Here is a 26,063-nt window from a genome sequence, read left to right as displayed (position 1 = left end):
ATCATTGATATACAGTCTATCCTGTACAATGGCGCAGGCCTTGGGTGAAATCCTACACCTGCTCACAGGCAATTCCACAAGCTAAAATACTGTAGCTACTAACTAGTAACAACAAGACATGTAGCAGAAATGAACACAGGAATTAGGTCTCATAGCCAGCTCTGACCCTATGTCTACTATAACAAGACCTAGTGTCATCCTCAACACTGGAGGTTCATTCACCTGTACATCTTCCAGTGTGATATATGGCAATACTTGCCAGCAGCGCCTTACTTAAGGCACAAATGTTGAAAAACCAGGGTAAAAACATTTCAAACTCCTAGGATACGCTACCAGTGACCTAAAGGTGGCCATCCTTGAACCGAAGGAACTTCAAAGGGGGATTGCAAAGTGAAACCGCTCTGATCACAAGACTTCAAGAGACTTCAAGAGGCTCAGTGCTATCATTTGTGTACTGAATGAGCACAATGGATTTTCATCACACTACATGTGTTAATTGGCTTGCTAATGTCAATGTTATTCACACAACTGTTTGCTTATGTGCTAATAGCTGCTGTTAATAATGTAATGTATCCCTGCACCTTTCTGCATTTCATTTCATTTTCTGATCTCACTGTTTACAACTCCCCCCCCCTCCATCACCATGTGTGTATATACCTGCAACTCGGGATAAAAGGGCATGGATCTTATGAAGTATGGACAGTAACAGGGGTTGTTACAATACCCCTGATATGTCAATTGTTGCTATATATAAAAATGCTCTTGATAATTTTTCCAAAATGCATTTGATAAATGCTGACTTGTGTAGTGCCATAGTTTCTTCTGTTCCTATCGTTTGTGTGTGTTTATGGGAGGTGATTAGGGACGCGGGTGGCGCTGTGGGTAAAACCTCAGCGCCTAGGACTTGCCGATCGCATGGTCGGCAGTTTGAATCCCCGCGGCGGGGTGCGCTCCTGCTGCTCGGTCCCAGCGCCTGCCAACCTAGCAGTTCGAAAGCACTCCCGGGGGCAAGTAGATAAATAGGGACCGCTTACTAGCGGGAAGGTAAACGGCATTTCCGTGTGTGCTGCGCTAGCTCGCCAGAGCAGCTTTGTCACGCTGGCCACATGACCCGGAAGTGTCTGCGGACAGCGCTGGCTCCCGGCCTCTAGAGTGAGATGAGCGCACAACCCTAGAGTCTGTCAAGACTGGCTCGTACGGGCAGGGGTACCTTTAGCTTTACCTTTATGGGAGGTGATTAATAGTGTTACCCTACTTTCACGATTGGTTTTCTGCAATGTTACACATGAGTACTCAGAAACAAGCGCATTGAGTTCAATTAGGCTTTCTCCCAGATACATGTGTAGAGAACTTCAACCTCAAGTGCTTGGGGCCATTCTGCCATATTCTCTTGAAATCAAATTCTAATTTATTCTTTTCCATTTACAAATTGTGGCCTATGAAACAACTCAAAGCAAAATGGCAGTTGTGTTTAACACTCACATGCTGGCTAGGATTCTTAAAGAGCAGCTTTCAGTATGTCCCAGGACTGGGGAATTTCCAGGGATATATGATGATGATGATGATGATGATGACGACGACGACGAACAGAAGACCTAATTGCCATATTACAATCTGCCTTTGAAAGGTCCCCTCAATTCAAAAAACGAATTGCCATACGTTATGTGGAGAGCTGTTGTTTTAGAAACACAAACCCAAAGCTAAATTAGGTCTGTGGAACTAGTTGTGGTTGTTTGGAAGCCAGCCAACGTCGATGGTATGAAGGACAAACGTACATTTCCAACAGGAACAAACAGCAGGCTCACAATAAAGGCACATCTGAAAACTCAGGCTTTGACACTTTCTCTGTTCATTGGAGCACTGATCAAATACTGGTTATTGGGGGGCAAGAACAGCAGGTGGTCATGGGCTGAAGTTTTGACTCCAAGCACCCTCTTGTGTTTAATACGGCAAGGCTGTATGCAAAGGCATTTTCAGTAGCTTCTGCTATCTGGGTTTTCCTCCCCATGGGAGATATGTCCAAGCCTTAGCATCTTTCTGAAGCTTACAACAGCCAAACAGGGAGCATCATCAGGTGAGGTCATGAGCTATGGAGACCCCCTCAGTCCGGATTCTGAATACAGTGGTACCTCGGGTTACATACGCTTCAAGTTACATACGCTTCAGGTTACAGACTCCGCTAACCCAGAAATAGTGCTTCAGGTTAAGAACTTTGCTTCAGGATGAGAACAGAAACCGTGCTCCGGCGGCGCAGCAGCAGCAGGAAGCCCCATTAGCTAAAGTGGTGCTTCAGGTTAAGAACAGTTTCAGGTTAAGTACAGACCTCCGGAACAAATTAAGTACTTAACCCGAGGTACCACTGTATTTGTGGCTTGGATCTGGACTACAGCCCGGAGAAGCTCCACATCAGTGGAATGTGGAAAATACGCATCCTGTATTTTTCTCAGTGCAACCGGCTGCTTTACAGCTTTATAATGTTACCTGAAGGTGGGGATCTAAATAAATCCAGCGTTCCCAGCTAAGCAGCGTTTGAGATTGAAACAAGTCTGTTTCCCCATATTTTTCAACACCTCAACTCAGCCTGAAGAAGAAAGAAAAGAGCATCTGTTCCAGTTTTGTTCCTTTGCTGGGACGTGGAACCTGCTAGAAATTTCTAATCTCGTAAACGATTCAGATTAGTTTCCGATCCGAATTCTCCTTCCGTTTCTTATCCCGTTAGTATTGTAAATAGATGAGTGGGCTCCCCCTAATGCTGGCAGCTTGGAAAGACTCCAAAAACACATGCAAATAAGACCTCGGCGCTCCTTGCTGATTGGCTATGGCGGGACAGTGCCCGATTCCACCGCTGCCTTTATTCTCTAGGCTGGGGATTTCGAGTCATGCAGTTTGCCTGAAATCAGTAACAAGAGGACCAGCTTCCCTGCAATTGGTTAGGCCTGTTTGTTTTTTTCTTCCTTCCTCTTCTTTTTGTAGCTTTCGGCTTGGCTAAGTAGACCACCATGACCATCAGACGCATAGATCAAGGGCAGCGTTACAGGCCAAGAATGGCATTCCTGAAAAAGGTAACTTGCTATTATTTTAAGAGTCTACCTGAGAAATAGATGAACTGGCTAGTGCAGGAACCCTGAACATCTGGGAAACATCTGCCCTCTGGCCAGCATTGTATATCACAAAGATTTTTGCATGCAAACAATAGGCATGTTATCCGGATAAGGTGTGCCGTTTCTTACAGTTTTCAGAATTAATTATTTTCCAAGGAGCCTATGATTCCATTAGTGGAGTATTTTAAAAAGAACCTTTGCTTGCTGTTTCCCCCAGCCCTTTTGCTACAGAGATAATAAAGACAAATACCTTTTTTTTTTGGAAGTCACCAGATGAAAGCAACCTGTTACACACAGTTTGTTTGCGCATGGGAGCATCAGTAGCTGCTTGAAATAAAACTGAGCAGCTATAAGCATTTTGGATATATCATTATTTTTTATATTAAAAAAACAGCTCTTCTTATTTTACCTCATTCGTAAGGCAACAATTTCTTGCATGGAGGGTATTTTTCTTGCTTTGATAGCCATTAATATTTTAATTTTGAGTGATAAAAGCCCATCACCCCCGGGGTTTGCAGCCCTAATTCAGCACTGAACTGTAACCCGGTTAATTTCACATCCCCCTCCAAGCGTTATTCATTGCTGCAGTTCCATCCTAACCCCATGTAGACCCAGATGTTTTTATGCTGCGGTTATTAATCTAGAGTATCTACGACCCCCTGGTGCTGTACTCCCAGCCTTTCACATAGATTTTGAATCCTATTTATTTAGATAATTTACGACTGCTTAACATTTTTAGGGAAAAAACCCAACAACTCTAAGCAGCTAACAGATTGGTCTACATCACATAATCCATTATCCATTATTTGATTTTGGAGAAGGGAGCCAACCTCATTTGCATTCATTTACCTCACTCATAAACGTGCAGAGGAAAGGATGAGAAAAAACCCACCTTTTTTTCATCAACCTTTTTCAGAGGTAAATGACAGTACAATCCTAACCATATCTGCTCGGAAGTAAGTCCTATTGAATTCACTGGGACTTACTCCCAGGTAAGTGGGGTTCAGACTACCGCCTAAGCCATTTATTTGAGTAAATATACTTGACATATTGATGGTGTCTTTCCGCCCCCTCAAAAGACGCTGCAAGCTGTTTTCTCTGCCTGTTCATAATCTACTTTAAAGTGGGTGTATATATGACTTTATAATAGTTTAAGCCTTACAGACAGCATGTTGACAAATAACTATGCTTGGGATTAACTACCTCATTCTTTTCCCCAAAGCATCTATATAAAAGCATTTTATTAGCACCAATATGTGAAAAGAGTTTAAGCAGGCAAGGTATTAGCCCAGCTTTTCTCCCCTGAACGTTCCTGCCTTTCTTGTCTGTGGCTTATCCTGCTGAATAGAATTAGCTGACTTCCCAGTGATATGGACAGCTGCCCATTTCTGGTGTGTGTGTGTGAGATTGTGTGTGCACAGACACTATGGCACAACATAGGAACACATTCACATCTAAGCTGTTTTAGCTGAGTATCAAACACAGGAGGCAGCGACAGGATTACAAGCAAAAAAGAAAAGAGATGAGAGGGAGTGTGAATTTATTTTGTGTCACAATATTTGTCATACATCACCAGCACTTGTACTTTTCATGCTCAAAGCGGGATACCACAATGTTTTCCTTTGGAACTGTTTGTTCCTAGAGCCTGTCAAGATTTATTTAAAAGAGCAATTGGGCCATGTTCTGTTTTGATTTACATGCTTGCAAATTCCACAGAAGGCAAGGAGATCAACTCCGGGAGGAACAAAAGATCAGTTTAGGAATTACATTTTCCTTATATTAAGACAGCTGGCGTAGCTCAGTCGGTAGAACATGAGAGCCCAATGTTGGGCAAAGTATTCCCACATTTCAGGGGGTTGGACTAGATGACCCTTGTGGTCTCTTCCAACTCTATAAATTCCATGATTCCACCAGAATATGCCTGTACTTAAACCAAAACACACACGGAGATTTTTTTATTTTTATTTTGCCACAGATTATAATAAATTATCCTCATATTGTTCGCTTGTCATAAAGCACAAGATGAAACTGGATCCAGTTTATAAAAAATGCCCACAGGTAGTAAAGATGGGATAGTAGTCATCATGTCCACATATTTCTGTCTTCATCTTGCCTTCCTCTAATATTTAAAAAGAAATTGCAGGGCTCACCCCTCTCCCTTTTGAGCCTTACTGCAACAACCCAAGTCCATTGTCTTCCGTTACTTGTTTCTAAAATTTAAAAAGCAATTCCCATTGATGCCTGTGGGAAGCTTTGAGGAAGATGGCGCCTTTTGCGAGATGCTACTGCATACTTCATGCCTGAGAATTTGGTCTAAAACTCAAGACACCTGTGGCCACCACTCTGCTGAAGTTAAGCAGGTCTGGGCCTAGTCAGTACCTGGATGGTACTGAGAACCATGCTGCCTTGGGCCCCATAATGCAATGAAGGTTAAATTATACTGCCAGTGGTGTTGCTGACCTTTGTCTACTCAGAATAAGCCAGCCTCTTTCAGTTCATTGGGGCTTACTCTCAGGTAAGCAGGCATCAGAAGATTGCAGCTGCAAATGACTGTCCCAAACCAGTCAGTCATGCGTTCCTCTTAAGTAGAGAGTCAACAAGGGATGGATTGACAGGATTTGTAGATCGATATCTCAGTAACAATAGAAAGATGCCGAAAGCTCAGTGGGGGAGGCATATTGTGTGAGCCTTATTATATAATACATTATATAGGGCATCCGGCAAACCTGGAACAAGGTGACACAATGTAACATAGGGCTGTTATATGTTCAGAATTTTTTGGACGTAGCCAGGGTTTGTCCTTCGAAAATGGCGTCCAGGCAGAATTTTCTGAAAGTGGTTAAAACGTCTGGGAAAACCTGGGTATATGTTAGCACATATTGGAAGTGTTGATTTTTTGGCGATTTCCCTAAAAAAATAGGTTAAAAATTTCATTTTTTGTTGAGATTTGGGGCGAGGGGGGGGGAGCTCAACTTCAGCAAAAAACAAACAAACAAACAAGCCTCAACAACTTTAGTGTCCGGATTTTCACTTTTTGAAATACGGCAACCCTATATAACATAAAGATACTGAGAGAGCAGTAAAAGCAGGTAAGGAAAGGCTTGGGACATCTTTTGACACACCAAGCTGAATGTCTGAGAGGTAAAGGACCCCTGGACAGTTAAGTCCAGTCAAAGGTGATTATTGGGCTGTGCGCTTATCACGCTTCCGGCCGAGGGAGCTGGCGTTTGTCCACAAACAGCTTTCCGGGTCATGACTAAACTGCTTCTGGCGCAATGGGACACCATGACGACTGCCAGAGTGCATGGAAATGCCGTTTACCTTCCCGCCGCAGTGGTACCTATTTATCTACTTGCACTGGTGTGCTTTCAAACTGCTAGGTTGGCAGGAGCTGGGACAGAGCAACGGGAGCTCACCCCGTCGCAGGATTCAAACCGCCGACCTTCCGATCGGCAAGCCCAAGAGGTTCAGTGGTTTAGACCACAGCCCCACCCACATCTGGGAGGTACTAAGGTATGGCAACATTGATGTTTTTGCTGCCTGCCCATGACCACAAGGATAAGACTGTTAAGTATACAGTACCCTTATTCCTTCAGTTAAGTTTTCAGTCAGAAACCTATTTCAAGGCATGCCTGCCATGTTTCCTGCTGCTTCCCCTCAAGTTTCTTATTCAGTGTTTAGCACATCAGTAGATCCAGGGCCTTGTTGGTACTGGCCCATGGTCCTTCACATCAGAGGGCACACACACAGCCTCCCTCACGCACTTGTGCAATATGTGCTGGGGTCCTAGAGCTGCACCAGATAGCTCCACCGCTTGCTAGCCTCATCTTCGGGATAGACAGATCTGTTAATTTTGGTTTGTCCCGCAGGTCAGTGCAAGGAGGCCAGCCTAGGAAGTTTGGAGGTTCCTCTGCTCTCTCACATGCAGATTCCACAGTGGAAGCTGAGTCGCACCCTGATACTTTCAACAATTTCCATTAATATGTGTGCTTTCATACAATTTAATTTGTTTAAAGAACCACACTGCAAAATTCGGAGAAGTGTGAATTTCAAAAGATAGCCTTGTTTCGATTTGCTATATTATTTCAGGAAGTGCGAATGAGGTAGGCTTGCGTTGAAACACAAACTGAATTGAATTCCTCCCCATTCCCATTCCTTCCTGTTATGCAAACTAGCCCTTCTGGGCATTGGTTGGCTTGCCAGCATGGCTAGCAATTTTTAATATATCGGTACTCTTAATAAGCAGCCACTTTCCTTCTCAGATGAGGGAAAAGGCCTGCTGCGTTCTCATCAGCAAAAGGCATGGTTTTGTGGCTGAGTCAGTACAGCAGCACCTAATGAAAGCTTCCTACCCAATCTCCCTTGTTCACTTTGATATATATTATATTTCTTAAATGACAAGAGGGCACTCGGCGGGAAGAGGGAAGTGACAAGCCTCTGGAGTTATTTGCTCATTACAAAAACAGTATGCCCTGCACCATCCAACTGATGCGAGTTTTCTGAACACACTGTTTGCTCTTTACAGAGGCAAGTACATAGGGATGAGGCAGCAGCAGGGATGTGTTTGTGTATGTTAAGAACCTGCGGGCTCAAAACAGCACAGCCTGACAAATTACTTTGGCCAAAGACCTAGAGGGGCTTGGGAGATTCGCTTCGTTTTGAACACAGTGAGACTTGCAGCAAGATTCTGATTTTTACTGAAGATTCTACGGAACGTTTCTGACTTCTTCCTATTGTTCAGGGGAATTAAGTTAGGCAAATGCATGAAAATCTGGTCTGCGACACTTGAAGGCTTGGGCGCGTATGTACTTGGCCATTCTTTGAATCCTTGAAAGGACTTCTTCGCATATACATATTATGATTTCTGCAAGAAACATTGGGGTTTCCTGCAGCAAACACAAATGGCGGATAGCATACATGTGTCTGGGATCCATAGATGTATTACTAGTGCTTTTTGATGCAGTTATTTGGGTGTGAATAGATAAGTGTTGAGACGTAACCTCCACATGCCAGGTCCTTGCCACATGCATTCTGGGTTATATTCAAGTGAATGAAAGGTGAACAGGATGGAACCGTCTTCGGTGGCATCAGTAGATATTGGGAATGTCATTGTTCTTTCTTGACTTACCGTACCTTTCACATTTGAAAAAAGTACACTATGCTCTAGGCTCTAAGCAATCCATTTTATTCCACTGTGACCAGAGGCTTCTTGATCAAATGGAAGAGATGCGAGCAGCATTACCACTTTCCTGTAACTTCTCCAACTGCAGGACATACTTTTTTATCCCTCCCATAGACAATAAAGTTTTTTAAGGAGAAGGACATATTTCCAAATTATTGTGGGTTTTAGGTCAGTACTTTCAAATCAGGAGACAATTTCTCCAGCCCCATGTGTTGTGCAGGTGTGCGGTCTTCATGTCCAAAAATGAGACGTATTTGCCCCTTTCTCGCAGAGGTTGAATGTTCCTGCAGTTACTCCTGCCCCTGCCTGCATACAACAGCTGCTTTATTTTAATACAGAACAACAAGACGAGGGGCAGAAGTCCTTATCCCATCCTGCACATTCTTCAACTCTCCACACTGAGCTGGGACAGGCCCTATGATCTCTTATGAATATATTGTCGAGTGCAGAGTTCTTTTACCCCCACCTTTTGTCCTGCATCAGGTTGGAACAACAGGCAGATGCCGTTTTGTTTCCCCCTCTCTTCTGCTAGGAAGAAGGAAAAGGGAAAATACAAATGTGTGACCTGTACGTCATGAGTCACACAGTGGCACCATTTTATAGCTCAGCACACCTTCAGTACCAGCAAGAGGAGCAGATCAGCCTGCCTTGTCTACTGAGTGCTTTGCCAGAACAGGTAGAGCAACATTCTGGCTCCTGCTCTCAGGTGCCCTTGTCTCCTCCTCCTCCCCACCGCACTTCCATTTGAATCCCCTTTCTGTTCCTCATACCAGTGGCTGCCGTTTGCTTTCCAGGGACAGCAGACATATGTTAATAGCAAGAGCTCCTGACTGACGCACAGTTCTCCTCCGTAGTCAATGTCAACCGAGGTTGCAGTTGTCTTGGTCCGCACATGCAAGTGGTCAGCTGGTTTGGTGAACGTGAATGTGGCAGTACTCCTTTTCCTCTCCCCCCACTATCTAGCGTAGTAGTCTGTGGGTCACAAGAAAAGAAGAAAGACTTGTTACACCTTAGGCCAAGGTTAGCCAACTGCACAGGTGCTGTTGGACCACAACTCCCATAATCCCAGGACTTTGGCCATACTGAAGGGACTGATGGGTGTTGAACAACATTTGTATTGGCACTATGTTGGCTACCCCTGCCTTAAGCTTCCTCCTTTTGCTTTGCCTTTTGCAGCCACCTGGATTATTAATTTCTGCCTGCTTTGTTTATTTGTTTCTTATGATTAGGGATGGGCACCCACCCACCTGATTGCTGTCCCAAACATGTTGGGTTGCTCAAGTTGAATAGTAAAAATAAAAAAAACCTCAATAAAGTTTTTAAGTATGTTGATGAATCTCAGCCGTGCCTAGCAATGGACTTTGAGGCCGGAATTTCAAAGAAGACTTGAGCAACCCAGTTCTTCCTTATTTCCTTCTCTCCTCTTCCATGCTGTTCTCTATCTTCCCCAAGAACATCATAATCCCATTGGGAAATGTGGGGTGGGAAGCAGGAGAGCAGGATGAGCTCTGGCAGGTAAGAGTACCTGACCGCTAATGTAATGCATTCCTAGTGAGAAGTATGTGTATTATAAGTACCGTATTTTTCGCTCTATAAGACACACCCGACCATAAGACGCACCTAGTTTTTAGAGGAGGAGAACAAGGAAAAAAATATTGTGAATCTTTTATTTCTGTAGATCCTCTTTTCAAAAGCTTGATTTTGCAAGTGAACAGTAGAAGCATTTTAACAGGCATTAGTGCTTGGATTTCATTCTCTCACAGAAAGCCCCAGAAAAAAAAGGGATCATCTGGCCATTTGGAGAGACAGAGACACATGGTTTGGGCAGTGATGGAATCCAAGACTGACTGAAGAGGGAAAACAAGAATAATGTTCTCCTGTCTGTTTGTGAAGTTGCTCAGGGGGCTAAACAACAACAACACACAACACACAACAACCTCAGAACAACCCAGTGAGGTTAAGGTGGCCCTCTCTGCGCAGTGCCTCTCCAGCGAAGCAGGAGAAGAAACAGAGCCCCTTCTGTTTCTCCTCCCACTTCGCTGAAGAGGCGCTGCGCAGAGAGGGAGAGCTGTGCAGCACCATTCGCTCCATAAGACGCACACACATTTCCCCTTTTCAGGAGGAAAAAAGTGTGTCTTATGGAGTGAAAAATACGGTAGTAGCTGTCACTGGAATGCTTTGACCACCAAATGCAACAACAAGCATCATGGGACACATGACATGCTCATTTGGTTTTTCTGTAATAGAATAACACCACTGTAATAGCTATGAAATTGATGGGATATTGGAAGAGAAAGTGAGGCCGACCAAACTTCTTGACTCTCTTGATTTTGTTTTGCATGATTGACACATTCCCCCTGTTTTGCTTAACATGCACCTGCTCCAATTTGCAGCTGGAAGTTCTGTTGGTGGAGATGCAGGACCCAAGTTCTGGCATCAAAACGCATGCTCAGAAGGTCACGGTCGTCGATATCCCGCATGCAATGACTGGTAAGTCTGACCATAGCAGCTACAAAGTGCAACAGAAACCATTTACCCCCTTTTGTATAAAATAATCCAACAGTCAAAATTACTTTTCTGGTGCTGGGAGGACAGTCACAACAGCAGCACAGTCCTTCAGCCGCAAGGGGAATGCCATCTTGACACCGCGAAAGAAGACAATTTATGATAAGGAATGTTTGTGCTGTCGAGGGAAAATTGGGAGCAAAATATCCAACCTACCCCTATGCCTGTAAATTACAGCAGTCCTTCCCTCAGAACACACTGAATCGGAAATAGGCAGGTAGCGGTGGTGCTTTGAAGTTGCGAGCCTGTCATTACTGTCTATTGACTATGCTACAACAACAATTGTTCTCTGGTGCCTGCCAGCTATGTTCACGCAAGGCAACCCTGCAAACATACTCTAAGCACCTCCTTGTGGGTTGTTATTATTATTATTATTTAAAAAAAGCAAGCTCCAGAGCATGTTGTAAATACTTTACTACCATTTTGCCCTTGCCGTATGTACCAAACCCTCTTCACTGAAGACAAAGGTGTCCTGGAAGTCAGCTGAAATTAGCAGGTAGAACTGGAAGGGGATGTTATGGTTCACAGAAGTTCCTTTGTGCCTTTATGAGGCAGAGGCGTACCTAGGCTCCTTTGTGCCCTTGGCAAGGAGCTGTATTTGTGCCTGCCCCCATCCCTTGTGTTTGTCTGCTGAGGCGCCCAGAGGAGATGTTTGCCTCACCTGGTTGCCCAGAGCAGCGGAAGAGTGGCACAGCGAGGACTCGGGTAGATGGGTGGGTGAAATCCTTGCCACTACAAGTCACTACAAGTCAAGAGTGGAGAGGCATGATTTCTGCGCTCTCCTGGGCCTGCGTCCTTGGCAGGGGGTCAACCCTGACCCACCCCTAGGTATGCCCCTGTTATGAGAAGCATCGGTGTGATCTTTCTAATGAAGGAACTAAACTGCAGAGCATCACCAAGTGCATTGTGGTTGAATTCAGTGGAAAACCAGAACCACGCAAATGTGCTTAAAAGTTCAGTCCAAGGGGTAGATTCACAGAAGAAAATAGAACTTGTTCGTTTCTTTTTAGCTAGGACCACTCGGGTGCTGATTGTATGACGAGTTCCACCATTCCCTGGTAATATTCCAATAAGTTCAGGAGACCAGCTCTTAACCCACAGATTGTTCCTTTCAGTGTTCCAAGGCACTGAGAGAAAGTGCAGCCCCTGCCTGTCCCACACTGTTTCTTTGCCAATCTGATGATTGCTATAGCCAGCAGATTTTAATTTCACTCCACAACAGACAGAGGAGAGGAGTGGGTCATGTGCACCAGCTGCATTCTGTCATTGTGTCTTAGAATATTTAAAGGCATAGGCTCAGTCTCTCAGTGAAGAACCAGCAGCCCTGTAGGAACCTGTTTTAGTGAGTTTGCCAAATTAACATGGACTCACCCAGAACAATTGTTGACTTATTCAAAAGAGTGAGGTTGATTTTTAACTTCGCTACAAGGTGTGTACGGAAAGTTGCCCTGAGGTTGGGGAAAACAGTTCTGTGAAATTTTCCAAGACCACGCTTTGTCTGGCCACAAGCTGAATGCTAAATTTGTTAAAACTGGTTTTGATTGGTATTTATATCGACTTTATTACTGTTTCATTTGCTTTGTTTTCCCTCCCCAATATTGCTGATAGCAATATTATTGGTGTTGCTATTATTATCGCTAGTTGCCTTGAGTGTTATTCGACAAAAGATGGAAAAAATTTTTGACTAATGAATAACAAGCACCTGAGAGATTTATGTCAAAAGCCAGGAATGGAGAGATGACTTGAGAAATGTATACTTCTGAGACAAAGCCAGCCTCTTCTTGGTTGATAGTACCACTGAAGTCAACAGAATGACTTAAGAGTGCTGAAACGTACATTGCATCGGTTTGCACTGAGCCAAACCTTGGTTTAGCATGGCATGGGAGTTAAAGAACTGGGGAGAAGCAAAGCAACTGTGAGTTCCTCTCCAGGAGACTGGATATCAGTGCAGTCTTGGTACACCATAGTTTGACTGGCTGTGTCATGTGAATCACTATTTATTTGTTTGTTTGAGTACACTATTTATTTGTTTGTTTGATATATTTGTATGCTGCCCTGTGGTTAAAAAATCCCAGGGCAGTTTGCATATTAAACAAATAGAATCCAATCTAGATAGTCAGCATTCACATGAGAATATCAACATTCACCAAACTTTTAACATCTCCTATAACAGTATAAAACCAGTCTCGTCTCTGACTGAGGCAACAGGAAAATGGGATACTTTCTATTTTTAAATCATAGCTGCCTTTCTCTGGATGTTAAACATCTGTACAGTCCTGCTAACACTGCATTTTTATAATTGAAAAGGTTTCTGGGGGTTAGCAGCTGATTGTAAGACTTCCAACAAGTAGGGGTGCAGTTTTCCATGTTTTCCCCAACCTCTGCAGCTCCTTCTCCCGATATCAGCTTCAGAAGGTTGGGGAACTCTCCAGAGCATGTTTACGGTGCATTGTGCGTTTGTTTGGTTTCTGGGTGTGCATGCAGGGTAGAGGGGGGAATAACTGAAAAATTCTTTCTTATTGTTATTAACTAAGTTTCTATGCTGCTCTTCAACCGAGGACCACAGGGTGGTTTGCAAAATAAAGACCCAAAATTGCATACCATAGTAACAAATGAAAACAATACCCCGCAGTTTCAAAGGCCATAGATTGTTTCATTGGCCAATGGCACCTAAGAAGATATGCAGTCAAGGAAACCTTATTACTGCAGTGCATTGCACAAGGGGCTGCCTTTGAAGATTGTTCAGAAACTGCAGCTAGTGCAGAGTTCGTTGGCCAGATTGTTGATCAGAGGTAGGAGGTCTGAGCATATAGCTCCGTTTTTAGCATAGCTGCACTGGCTGCTGATCAGCTCCCAGACTCAATTTAAAGTGCTGTTTTTGAGCTATAAACCCCTATGAGGACCAGGACCCTAATACCTTAGGATCCAGCCACTCTCTGCATGAATCTACTCAGACCCTGTGTTTGTCATCTGAGTCCCTACCTGATGTGCCCCACTGAGGGAGGTCTGGAGGGTGGCAACACAAGAATTGGCGGCTCTCGAATAGTTGAATGTTTGTGTTTCAACGATGCTCCTGGCACTATCATTATCAGGTAAAGATATTCCTGTTCACCCAAGAATTCGGCTTTTAGGGTAAGATTTCCCCCTTTTATGTTATTGCAGGATGAGCATTTTTAGTCAATGTTTAATATCATTTTGATGCATTTTATTTTACACACTGTACAGTCATACCTTGGCTTGAAGTAGCTTCGGGTTGAGCATTTTCGGGTTGCGCTCCGCGGCGACCCAGAAGTAACAGAACGCGTTACTTCCGGGTTTCCCTGCTCGCGAATGCGCAAACGGTCAAAATGATGTCATGCGCGGAAGCGGCAAATCGCAAATTTTTATCATTATAAGCTGCTTTGAGGTACTTTACGGAGTAAGCGACGAATAAATGCAGCTGAACAACACCATTGGCTACAACTGTGTGAACTTTAGAGATCTTAGGCCACAGTCTCGCCTGGAATAAACAGGAACAGCTCCACTCACATCGTGCCAGGGATGGATGATGTTTCCCCAGCATTCAGAAAATAAGCACCGCCTCTTTAAGGGAAAAGAACAGGTGCAAGCTGGGTTGCCTAGCACAGGTCTGCGTTACAGGCTAATCTTTTAATTTCATCTATTTCAGGAAGCAGATAGTAGGGATAAGAGCTCCTGGCTGCTTGGCAAAAGTCTCAAGTGATCAGCGCAATGTCAGGAAAGGTTAACATTTTTAATCTGCATTGTGGAGGCATTTGGAGATGAAGATTAGGACATGCTCAGGGAGGGAGTGCATTCCTGAAGCCTTGCCCTATTTAAAACTTCTAGTTTTAACCTGTCCTACGGTGCAGAGTACAAAGATAGGTGGTGACTTAATGCCAGATTCATTCATGATATGTATTAAACTCTTCTCCCAACTCCAACTGGTTGATATTATATTTTTTCCTGTATGTATCTATGTATATATACTTTTAATGCCTTTGAAACGAAGCATTTTGTGGCTTATTTATCATTTTCCTCCACACAATCAATTCCCCTACAGCTCACTAAACATATCTCTATTGAAGATGGCAATGTGTCCTTTCGTACTGGTTCCATGCGTCCTTTTATTTTGCTCCCTAAGTTACAAGCACTGGCCTCTGAAACCTGACATCTCTCTTTGTGTTCCGTTTTAATTTACAAACCTCTAATTGAATTGCACAGTTCCTGGCTAGCTTGCCCTTTCTCTTTCGCGCAGGAAATAATAAGGTTCCCAATGAGTCACCTTGTCGAGAGAACACAATTCCGTTTCCCTTGACGTTGGATTATGATTTAGCCTTTCAGTGGCAAATCTGAATACTCTCCCTCTTTCACGAAAATATGCAGTAAAACATATGCATTGAGAACTGGCAGGAATATGAGCTTTTAGAAAGCAGAGGGATTTAGATAATTAGAGTCACAATATTAACTCCTGTAGTGTATTTTTTTTAATTAAAAAAAAGACCAATTTCCCCCAACCTGGTGCCCTCCAGATGTTTTGGTCTAAAACTCCTGTCAGCCCATTTGCTATGAAGGAGTTGGTGAGAGGATGAGAAAGCAGTTATTTCATCCTCCGGCTTTTAGCAGTTGAACAGGAAGCGCAACATCACAAGAACAGAGTATCTCCTGTCATCCCACCCCTCTCGCCTTGGTTGCTGTATTGCTAAGATTTCCATGCCACCTCTGATGTCTGTAACCAAATGAACCAGAATAGTTTACTGCCCTGAAACTGCTTTGTTTCCAGATAGCTAACTTTCAACTTCAGATTCTCTGTGTTTCCATTCCCCCCCTCACACCTTAATTTTAGTTCTCCACATTTTCAAGTCAGTTAAAAATGACACAAAGGATTTTGAATGCTCATCAAAGAAAGGGATGTAAACTCAAATATTTATTCATCCTGCATTTTTTAAAACAGAGCTTCATTTAAAAAAGTATGAACAACCAAGCTGTAACTCAGAAACTGTGTTAGAAACTGAAATATGAAAGGTAGGAGCTAAATGGAACCTTAAACCTAGGTTATGGGTGCCGCAATGGAGTGTTTGGGCATGCTTTTTTATAACAAGAATACAAAACTGAAAATCAATCAAGTGCAGCTAAAGTCTTGTGTTCATTTTTCACATGGTCTAGTCCTCATCTAAAGAGTGCAAAAAACAAAACCATGCTTCCTGAAATATACTCAGAGTCAAGAGTGGATTTCATGCTCTTTATTCAGCTCATAGTGGTGAGGAGGAATGGAAGTTCCCCCAGAATGTCTGCTTTATATACTTTATTTACACAATGGGCATCACCTGATTGGCTAATTTCGGGATTCACCTGTAGGCCAATCAGGTTGTGGATTCACTTCCATCTGGAGCTGGATTGGGTGGCTCCTTTGGCCAATCAGGCTGCTGCATTCTGAATCCTATTGTTCTAGGACTAATCAGACTGATGCATTTTGTATCCTATTCAACTCAGTATATAACACTTCCCTTGCCCACCCCTCTAATATTCTTATGAGGGTCCTTCTCCATTCTTCAGAGAGTGGCTGGAAGTGGGGAGGCAGAAAAAGGCCCTCCTTTTCTTCCAGCAGTGGCAGTTTTAATCTGAAATCTTAGGCGCAGTAGTGTGCCCAGAAACTGCTGCCATTAATGAAATCCCCTGTCACAAAATGCGCCTGGAACAATGGGAGTTTCGAACACTGTGCACATGGTTTCCGAGATTCTCCTGGTCCCTGTTGGAGTAGCAAGTTGAAGCCAGGCGAGAGACAAGCTAGGAGACAGACTCACTGGGAGAGTTGTGAACCACAGCTCACTCCATCAACTCTGCTGTGGCAGGGCAGCTCCATCAGGCCTCCTCTCCCCTCAGCTGTCATTTGGGGGTAGCCATTCTAGCTGCATTAATGGGGGAAATAGGAAGCACATGTCATTTCATCAGCTTTGCTGAATGCAAAGTTCCATCGAGTATCTCCTTCCCCAGAACTGTGCCAGCTGGTCATCATAGGAACATCTGCTGTAGGAAATTGGTGGCCAAGCTTTGATTTTGATTTTTCTTTCTTTCCTTACTGTCCCTTGTGTGTCAAGGTTGTCCGCTTTTCAGTGGGTGGCGTTGCGGGTGGGCATCGGGCCCGCAGTGATCTGGCTGGGGGCGGAGGCCAACGCTATCCAGCCGCTGTCCAATCAGCACTGGCTGCGGCAAAACTTAAACCACGGTGGGGCTGTGGGACAGCCCTCTCGCGCCCTTCGCCGGATTTCCCACCCGCCCACCCTCTTTTTATGCTTTGCTATGACACCGCCTTGCTATGGACAAAAGTTTGCCCTTCTGAAACAAATCAGTAAGATATCAAATACAAAGAGAAGTGAAAGTGGGACGAGCGTACGTACACGTGGCTACAAGTGACTGTCACTTTTTCAACCCACGTTTGAAACCTATCTGGGGAAAAACCAAGCTGTTACCCATTTCCAGTCTGACAAGTCTCTTGTAGCGGCTGAGGATGGGAGTTGTAGGTCTGGATCTGCATTTTCCTCAGGGGCGGCGGGGGGGGGGGGCTTTCTAGATGAGAGGTGGTTCCTGTAAGCAGGTCGCGGAGGTCAGAATGTGAAGTTTTGAGAAGAGTCGGTGGAAGAAGATTGGAAGAAATTTAAAGACTATCTACAGAAATATTAATGAATTAATGAATGTTAGAATGATGTTGGATAAAAAGTTAAGTGGTTTTTAGCTATAACGCTATAAGGAATATGAAAAAATGGATTATTCACAGGTAAAAATTTAATGTTACAATATTTTAAGATTAAAGAATAGGATAAACAAAGAGGGAAAGGATTTGCTGAACTAATAAATTGAATTGGAATACAAAAAAGGGAGGTGTGAGGAGGTCCGGGAAACAAGCAAATGAAAGATAAGTGATAGAAAGATGGAATTGTTTTTTAACTATTTTTATTTTGTATTTTTCTTTTTTCATTTTGTAATACTTTGAAAATTTTAATAAATATCTTTTTTTAAAAAAAACAACAGAATGTGAAGTTTTGTTATTCTGATGATTTACACTGTCTGCTCTTGCTCCTGCTTTCCAGGTTCCGATATGCTACAGTGGCTTATGCAGCGCCTGCAGATTACCGACGAAGGTGAGTTTTGGCGGGAAACACGGGTGGCGTTTAGTCAAGCTTCCTCCCCACCCTTTCCCTCTTCTCTCTCCCCCCCCCCCCAGTACGGTGGTACCTTGGTTCTCAAACGCAGAAAACCTGGAAGTAAATGTTCCGGTTTTCGAATGTTTTTTGGAAGCCGAATGTCTGATGCGGCTGTTGGCTATTCTTTCCAGGGCACCTGCACCAATCAGAAGCTGCACCTTGGTTTTCAAACATTTTGGAAGTCATACTGATTTCCAGAACAGATTAAGTTTGGTGCTTTTGTTTTTGCTATTTATTTCGCGTTTTGGTTTTTGAGGCTTTTAATTCGTTTTTGCGACTGTATGGAACCCAGTTCAGCTACTGATTGATTGATTGATTGATTGATTGATGGATTGTGTGACTGCGGAAATGGATAAAAGCCCCCCCCATCCAAACAATGACTATCATCAGTGCAGGGAAGAAGAAAAAATAATTTTCATCATCTCCAATACTGTCTTATTTATTGAATAGTACCGTACATTGATTATTGCTTTCATTTTATGGATCGATGGTCTCGTTAGATAGTAAAATTCATGTTAAATTGCTGCTTTAGGGGTTGTTTTTAAAATTCTGGAACAGATTAATCCGTTTTGCATTACTTTCTATGGGAAAGCTCGCCTTGGTTTTGGAATGCTTTGGTTTTGGAACGGACTTCTGGAACGGATTAAGTTTGAGAACCACTGTATTTGAATTCTTGTCTTTTTAATAGCTGGTTGTTTCTGCATGTTTGGCTGTGCTCTGTGTGCACCAGTGAAGGCAGCTGATATCTTTCTTTTTTAGAGGCACTCAGTTTGGGAAGTATGATTATCAGGTACGGATACATCTATCCTCTTCAGGATTCGAAGAATCTGAATCTCAGACCAGACAGCAGCCTCTACAGGTTTCAGGTGAGCAGAGCAGTGAGCCACAAGCAGAAGAAATGGAAGCCTGCTAAGGTCTTTTAGACTTTTCACATAAACCTCATTCACATATCAGGTTAAAACCTTTTTCAACTCAAGGTTCACATTGCTTCATAGACAACTGCACTGAGGCTGCAACCCAGAGGAACTGGGACTCAAGCTGCAGAGAGAACTCTCTACATTTCTACAGTCAGCAGTGCTCCAGCCATGCAAAAAATGGACTCTCCATCCTAGCAAGGCCTTATCCCAGTTCAAAACACTTGAGTCCCAGTGAGGGGTGTGGCCTAGGAAGTAGGGGCGTGGCCTAGGGGGAGAGAGAGAGACTGTTGCATGTGGCCTGGAAGGCCCACTTGGCCTCTGGGCCTGAGGTTCACCACCCTTCCATGAAACCATGGATAAAATTAACAGTGGTTAAATGTGAAAGAGCAGCATGCTAATTCTTGTTGCTGAAATTGTGGGCACTTCGCTCTTACCTGAAGGGACACAGGTGGCGCTGTGGGTTAAACCACAGAGCCTAGGACTTGCTGATCAGAAGGTCGGCGGTTTGAATCTCTGTGATGGGGTGAGCTACCTGCTCCTTCCAACCCAGCAGTTCGAAAGCACGCCAGTGCAAGTAGATAAATAGGTACCACTCCAGCAGGAAGGTAAATGGCATTTCCGTGCGCTGCTCTGGTTTGCCAGAAGCGGCTTAGTCATGCTGGCCACATGACCCGGAAGCTGTATACTGGCTCCCTCGGCCAATAAAGTGAAATGAGCGCCGCAACCCAGAGTCAGCCACAACTGGACCTAATGGTCAGGGGTTCCTTTAGCTTTTACCCGGCTCCAACTGGTGCCACTCTAGGGAGGAAATAAGCCAAAGCAAGGGTGCCAACGGGAATAAAATGGGAGGGGGGCAGGTATGCCCCACCCCACATAATCAATTACAAAACGCCCACACCATTTGAATGGAATGCCCATTTGAGGGGTGTCTGCCCTCCCCCAATATTTTATCGGGGGGTAAAGGGACCTCAGCCTATAGGGGTTGGCTCCTGTGAGTCATAGTCTGGCTTGGCATCTTTACTGAACCGGGACTCGTTTTCACCAAACCATGAGTGGTAAGCCAGGAACAAATCTTGGCTTCAGATTGTGGTTCATTTGAAGAGAAACCACAAGCCTGGATTCGGATGTAATGAAAAGCCAGAGTATTACTTGATTCTTCCCTAGTGCTGTAGCACGTGGGATGGGGGTCACAAACAGGGACCTTTCAAGCAACATCCATCTGCATGCTCCTTGTTCATGTTAAGCGATGCTTTTATTTTAACGATGGCTTAATAGGATAGGTGAAGTGGGCCACAGACATTAAGACTTCTTTAAAGCCTTTGGCAATTCATTCCTGCATGAGTTCGCTCTTAACTCTGAGAAGCTTCTCACAGTCCTTTCAATCTGTGACTTTGCCTTATCTTTCACCTCGGTCCTTCTTTGTCAGCCTTTAGGAAACGTTGAAAGATATCCTTATTTGGAAGACTTTTTCAGTGGCTTCATCATGCTACATTTAGCTTTTTTAAATGTTTTAACTAGATTGTTTTAATGTTAGCAGGTGCGCGGCTCAAATAACTGCGTAGGGGTGCCGTAGAGGAAGGGCTGCAGCTGTAATTTTACTGTTCATTATTTTTATACTGTGATCTGTGTACATGTCACTTCACAAAGAATAGGTATGACGGGTTTCTCCCCTCAGGGGTTCAGCTACCTAAAAATACGCACAAGGAAAATTATTCTCTTCTTTGTTGGGTCCCTTTCCCGGCTGTGCTGCACTCTGAGGGCAGTTTTTGTTAACTCAGCAAGGCCCCAGCACTAAGTTAGCCAAAGGACATCATTTTTATTACAATCTGCTTCAGTGTCCCCCTTTAAATGAATTTATCGCTGATCTCCCTTTCTCCCTCTAGGTCTCCCTTTCTGCACCACTGCAGGCCTCACTCACCTTCTCTTTTAACCCTGCAGCCTTCTGCCTCTGTACCCATCCTTGCTTCTTTCTCATTTTACCACCAAAAGCCGGCATCCCATAGCACTCTTGTTTTTGTTTTGAAATAATTTTTATTTGATTTTACAAGTATAAAGTTATAACAATACCAAATATATGTTCATGTTTAGAGATTTCTCTGAATCTCCAGACTCACCACCACCCCCTCCCTGGGTCATATTGTCAACATTTTCAACTGCATAATATTTCATCATCCATATTTTATATCTCTCCATATTGCCCATAGTCTTTGTTACATTACAAGTGTTATTAGAATCCTCCAGTGTTTTCATTTGTTTACAGTGGTCTCCTAAATAAATTATAAATCTTTTTCCATAGCACTCTTCTATTTGCATTGCCACAAGCCTCTCATTTCTGTCACTCATCCAACATGTCTGTTTGTCCACCCCTTTCCCCCTCATTTTCCCTCTCTCCCTTCACACCATAGTGCTCACCAGGCCCAAGCAAAGCTTGTCTGAGGCCCTGGGCAGGAGTCGTTTTACAATAAAGTTATAAACACAAACAAAAAAGCACCTGGTTCCTTGCAAGGATCCACTGGCTGGCTTTGGCCTCCTAGGCCCAGGGCAAGTGTACATTTGGGACCCACACCTGTATGGCTCTGATGTGCGGTCTTTTCTCTCTCTACCCCTATCTTGGTTACTTCCTCTTTCTCCATCTTACTGGGTCCTCGGTTGCTCCCTTTCCCTTCCTCCAGTTCCCGTTTTCCTCTGCTTCTCTTTATTGTTCCCCCACTCCACCCCATCTGTACTTCTCCTCACTGAATTTGTCAGCAACAGTACACAAAAACTCTCATTTTTAACCCCCTGACAGAACCTGTCAGAGACCGGTTGCCTGGGAAGTTGGCAACAATTCAGGCGAAGAGGAAGCAATGACAATGTAGTGACACAGCATCCTCCCATTCCCCCCCCCCCCCGTCTCTCTCACATACACACACAGGAAGGGTGTAGAGATGTTGGAAAATTCTGGTGGAAGGAGGAATGGAAATCGTTGATGTTCACTTACCCATCTCATTTCCCGGACAGATGTCAATTCGGCAAATTTGATTTGCATTCACTGTTGTTGTTGTTTTCAGTCTGCATCTGTTAGTCTCCAGTGGATAACTCTCTCCAATTGCATTGTGTTTCCTTTGCATTGAAAGGAATGGTGTGGAATAACATGATAATTCCGTGATTAATTGTGCAAAATTTCGCTATAGCAGACAGTGTGGCCGAATAACATGGTTTTACGAAAGGCTGAAATGCAGTGGAATGGAAGCAGCTCTGCACGTGACAAATATGGGTCGGAATGGAAACCAATACCTTCTTACATCCCTAGTTGGGTGGACCTAACCTATTTGGACCAGAAAGTGGGAAGGGGCCATGAACAATCATTTAAAAACCTCAGAGTGGTGTTCACATAGAGAGAGAGCTGCAGCTGCAACATCCCGTGACAGTTACTATTCCAAGTGTTGTTGTTTATATTTGTATAACCACCCTTCATTTGCAGATATCAGGGTGGCTCAGAGCATAAAAACACATGATAAAAACACGAAATACATATAAAAAGCAAGAACAGAAACAAAACAATAGGCCCCACCCCCAAAGATTGGGGGCTTGCCTCTCCCTGCCTTTTTTATTTAGTTTGATTCTTCTGTTTTCCAGGCCTCATTCAGAATGGATATAAAATTGCTGAGAACATACATTTACAAAAACATTAAAAATATTCAGGGCTGCCAGACACATGTCAGCTGGTAGAATGATTTAGAAGAATTTAGTTAAAGAATCAATTGATAACCTGGTTCTTAGTTTTTGTGTTCTTTCTTACAGACACCGTATTTTTGGCCGACTCAGCAGTGGGCAGCAGATGATACAGACTATGGTAAGCCATAAGATCGGGGAGGCACTCTCTGCCCTTTTTAGTGAAATCTTAAAGGTGTAGATCCATAGCTGTCAACTTTTACCTTTTTTTAAAGGGAAATTCCCTTATTCTGAATAGGATTCCTCGCAAGAAAAGGGAAAAGTTGACAGCTCTGTGTAAATCATGTGCACTTGGAGGAAAAGATGGAGTAAGTGTTTGTATGAACTCCAAAGATGATGTTTGTAGAAATTAATCAGTTCTGGGAAAGGTCCGGTGGTACCTTGGTTTCCTAACATCTCTGTTGACGAATATTCGGTTTACGTACATCGTAAACCCGGAAGTAAATGCTTTGGTTTTTGAACACACCTCGGAAGTCGAACATGCCACTCAGCTTCCGCTGAGTGCAAGATCCTGAGGCCTAGCTGTCGGCTGTTGAGTCCTTGGTTTTCGAACATTTCAGAACCTGAACGGTCTTCCGGAATGGATTATGTGCGGAAACTGAGGTACTTCACTTTGAAGAGGAGGGTACCCACTTACACTTTCATTTTGACTATCATTTAAAAAAAAAATGATTTAGAAAACATTCAGATACAGTGGTACAGTGGTTAAGAACTTAATTTGTTCTGGAGGTCCGTTCTTAACCTGAAACTGTTCTTAATCTGAGGTACCACTTTAGCTAATGGGGCCTCCCGCTGCTGCGCGATTTCTGTTCTCATCCTGAAGCAAAGCTCTTAACCCGAGGTACTATTTCTGGGTTAGGAGAGTCTGTAACCTGAAGCATCTGTAACCCGAGGTACCACTGTATATGATGCGTTGGACCCTTCCTAGGACTGTAGTACTTCAAGGTACGCATGGGATGTTCACATGTTTAAGCACCCCTTCATATGAAGGCAATCCATTCATATTGAAAGCTGGCACCTAGGAGAAAGCTAGGTCAGAATCCATTCTCCCTGACATGCTAGCTATCCACAGGTAGGGAGTTTTTAACATAGCAGAGCATCTGAATTTACAGCCTTCCACCTGTAGACTGGAGTGTAACAGTACAGGTAAAAGCTGTGTCACTTGATAATTCTGAACATCTTTAATTGCCTTAGGCCTGGTCAGTGGTGTGGTGGCAGGTTCCTGAAACTATAGCCTCATAGACGCTGCTCCATGTGGCAAGTTGCAATGTGAAGCAGTACCTCGCACAATTCTGGCAGTGCTGAAACTACCAAAAAGAAGGATTGAAATGACATGTTATGCCAATCCACACACAGAGAGCCAAGATGCATTGATTGCATATGCGAATTGGGCCATCTGTTTCTTATACTTTTTAGAGAATGTATGTGAATTTTGTTCCCCACTTTAAGCCTTAAATAAAGAATAAGATTATGTTTTATTAAAGAAATATTCCACAGTCTGATGCACCCTTACGTGGGACTAAGTCGACTGAACTTTGGTTTAGCTCAGGGGTAGGCAACCTAAGGCCCAGGGGCCAGATGCGGCCCAATCACCTTCTCAATCCGGCCCGCGGACGGTCCAGGAATCAGCCTGTTTTTACATGAGTAGAATGTGCCCTTTTATTTAAAATTCATCTCTGGGTTATTTGTGGGGCCTGCCTGGTGTTTTTACATGAGTAGAATGTGTGCTGTTATTTAAAATGCATCTCTGGATTATTTGTTGGGCATAGGAATTCGTAATTCTTTTTTCAAAATTTAGTCTGGGCCCCCACATGGTCTGTAGTACGGTGGACCAGCCCACGGCTGAAAAAGGTTGCTGACCCCTGGTTTAGCTATTAGTTTACTCAGAGTAGACCCATTGAAATGTATGGGCATTTCTAACCGAGGTCCGTTCTTTTCAGTTGGTCCATTTTGCATATAGCTTGATTGGATGCGGCCCTTACTTTTGCATAAAAGTGCTACAGGATTGGACTAAACTTCTCCGGCTTAATTTGGTTTGTGGAATGTGTTATTAGAAATGTGTTAATTTGGCTCCTTAACCTGCCTTCCTCTGCACCTCATTGCCACATGAATATGTAGCTGAGACACCAGAAATTAGCAAACTGGCTTTAACCAGAGCACAAGGTTAGAATTCACAGTGGGAAAATAAGAACGGAGCAATAAAAACACCACACAAGTCGAACAAACTGACACACACACCCTCAGAACATTTTCTCATGCACGACACCAATTTTATGTTGAAATGAAACTGCCGTTCCTTTTCCAGTCATGTTGATATTAGCCAAACCTGCAATTGTGCTGCATTTATTACCCTCTACCTGTGTTAATTATACGCTGCTTAAATTGCTAGCTTTTATGGACACACTGCCTAGTTAAGAGAAATAATTTCCATAGTTAGATATTTTAGTTCCAATAGCTTCAATAAGACTTCCGGATAAAACAAAGAGTGGGAAAGATCCCTTCTTATAGTAAATTCTAGATGTGCATGCCAGGAAAATAGGAGCACTCTCTGCTGAATGAGCTTCTGTAGGAAGTGTGGTCATTTGTACTTGAATTCAAAGCCATTCAGAACAACATACAGCTGTTCTGATCTTAGTCCTATACACATTAGTCCTATACACATTAAGAAAAAAGTTACAATCACAGTGAAGCTTACTAACACCACTTAGAATATTCCCCCCTCCTACATTTGCCCTAAGCTTCCCGCTGCACCAGAGTTGTCACCATAATGCAGATTCCTTTCGCTATCCCTGTGGAAATCACCTATTGTGGAAAACAGCATTGGCTGGAGACACAAGCTTATGTGGATCTTGCGCCATGTGGATTCACCTGGGACAGAATCTTTATTTGGAAAAGATGTAATTTTACTTTTCTTTCACTGGGCCTTCTCATTAATTACATGTGTATGTTGTTGTTTTTCATCCCCAGCCATCTACCTAGCCAAGAAAAATATCAAAAGGAAAGGAGTTTTAGAAGAATACGAAAAGGTAAGAAAGTATTATGGCATCTTGTGCAAGCTTTTGGCTAAGCATCTAGGGGGTGGAGGTGTCTTGGCGCGGTGGGTTAAACCACAGAGCCTAGGACTTGCCGATCAGAAGGTTGGCGGTTGGAATCCCCGCGACGGGGTGAGCTCCCGTTGCTCGGTCCCTGCTCCTGCCAACCTAGCAGTACGAAAGCACGTCAAAGTGCAAGTAGATAAATACCGTATTTTTCGCCCTATAGGACGCAACGTCCCATAAGGCGCACCTAGTTTTTTGGGGGGGAAATAAAGGGGGGGAATTATTTCCCCCCCAGGCGCGGGGCTGGGGCGGGGGAAGCCCGAGCTTCCCCCGACCCCAGCCCCCAG

At 43.7% G+C, this 26,063-nt stretch overlaps 1 protein-coding gene across 1 annotated transcript in view; it reads left to right on the top strand.

The window, feature by feature from the left end:
- The first annotated feature begins 2,856 nt into the window (after window positions 1-2,856).
- The window catches only part of RGS9 (regulator of G protein signaling 9), a 67,224-nt gene continuing 44,017 nt past the window's right edge, over window positions 2,857-26,063 (top strand). The window contains exons 1-6 of the mRNA XM_028713245.2: window positions 2,857-3,062; window positions 10,677-10,773; window positions 17,934-17,984; window positions 18,807-18,913; window positions 22,748-22,799; window positions 25,646-25,704. Of these exons, the coding sequence (XP_028569078.2) occupies window positions 3,000-3,062; window positions 10,677-10,773; window positions 17,934-17,984; window positions 18,807-18,913; window positions 22,748-22,799; window positions 25,646-25,704 (429 nt within the window). The 5' untranslated portion in view covers window positions 2,857-2,999. The remainder of the gene's footprint in view (window positions 3,063-10,676; window positions 10,774-17,933; window positions 17,985-18,806; window positions 18,914-22,747; window positions 22,800-25,645; window positions 25,705-26,063) is intronic.

The sequence above is a fragment of the Podarcis muralis genome, chromosome 2 (genome assembly GCF_964188315.1).
Source record: "Podarcis muralis chromosome 2, rPodMur119.hap1.1, whole genome shotgun sequence".
NCBI classification, from domain to species: Eukaryota; Metazoa; Chordata; class Lepidosauria; order Squamata; family Lacertidae; genus Podarcis; species Podarcis muralis.
Note: the sequence above shows the minus strand (reverse complement) of the source record. Positions and strands in the feature narration are given on the sequence as shown.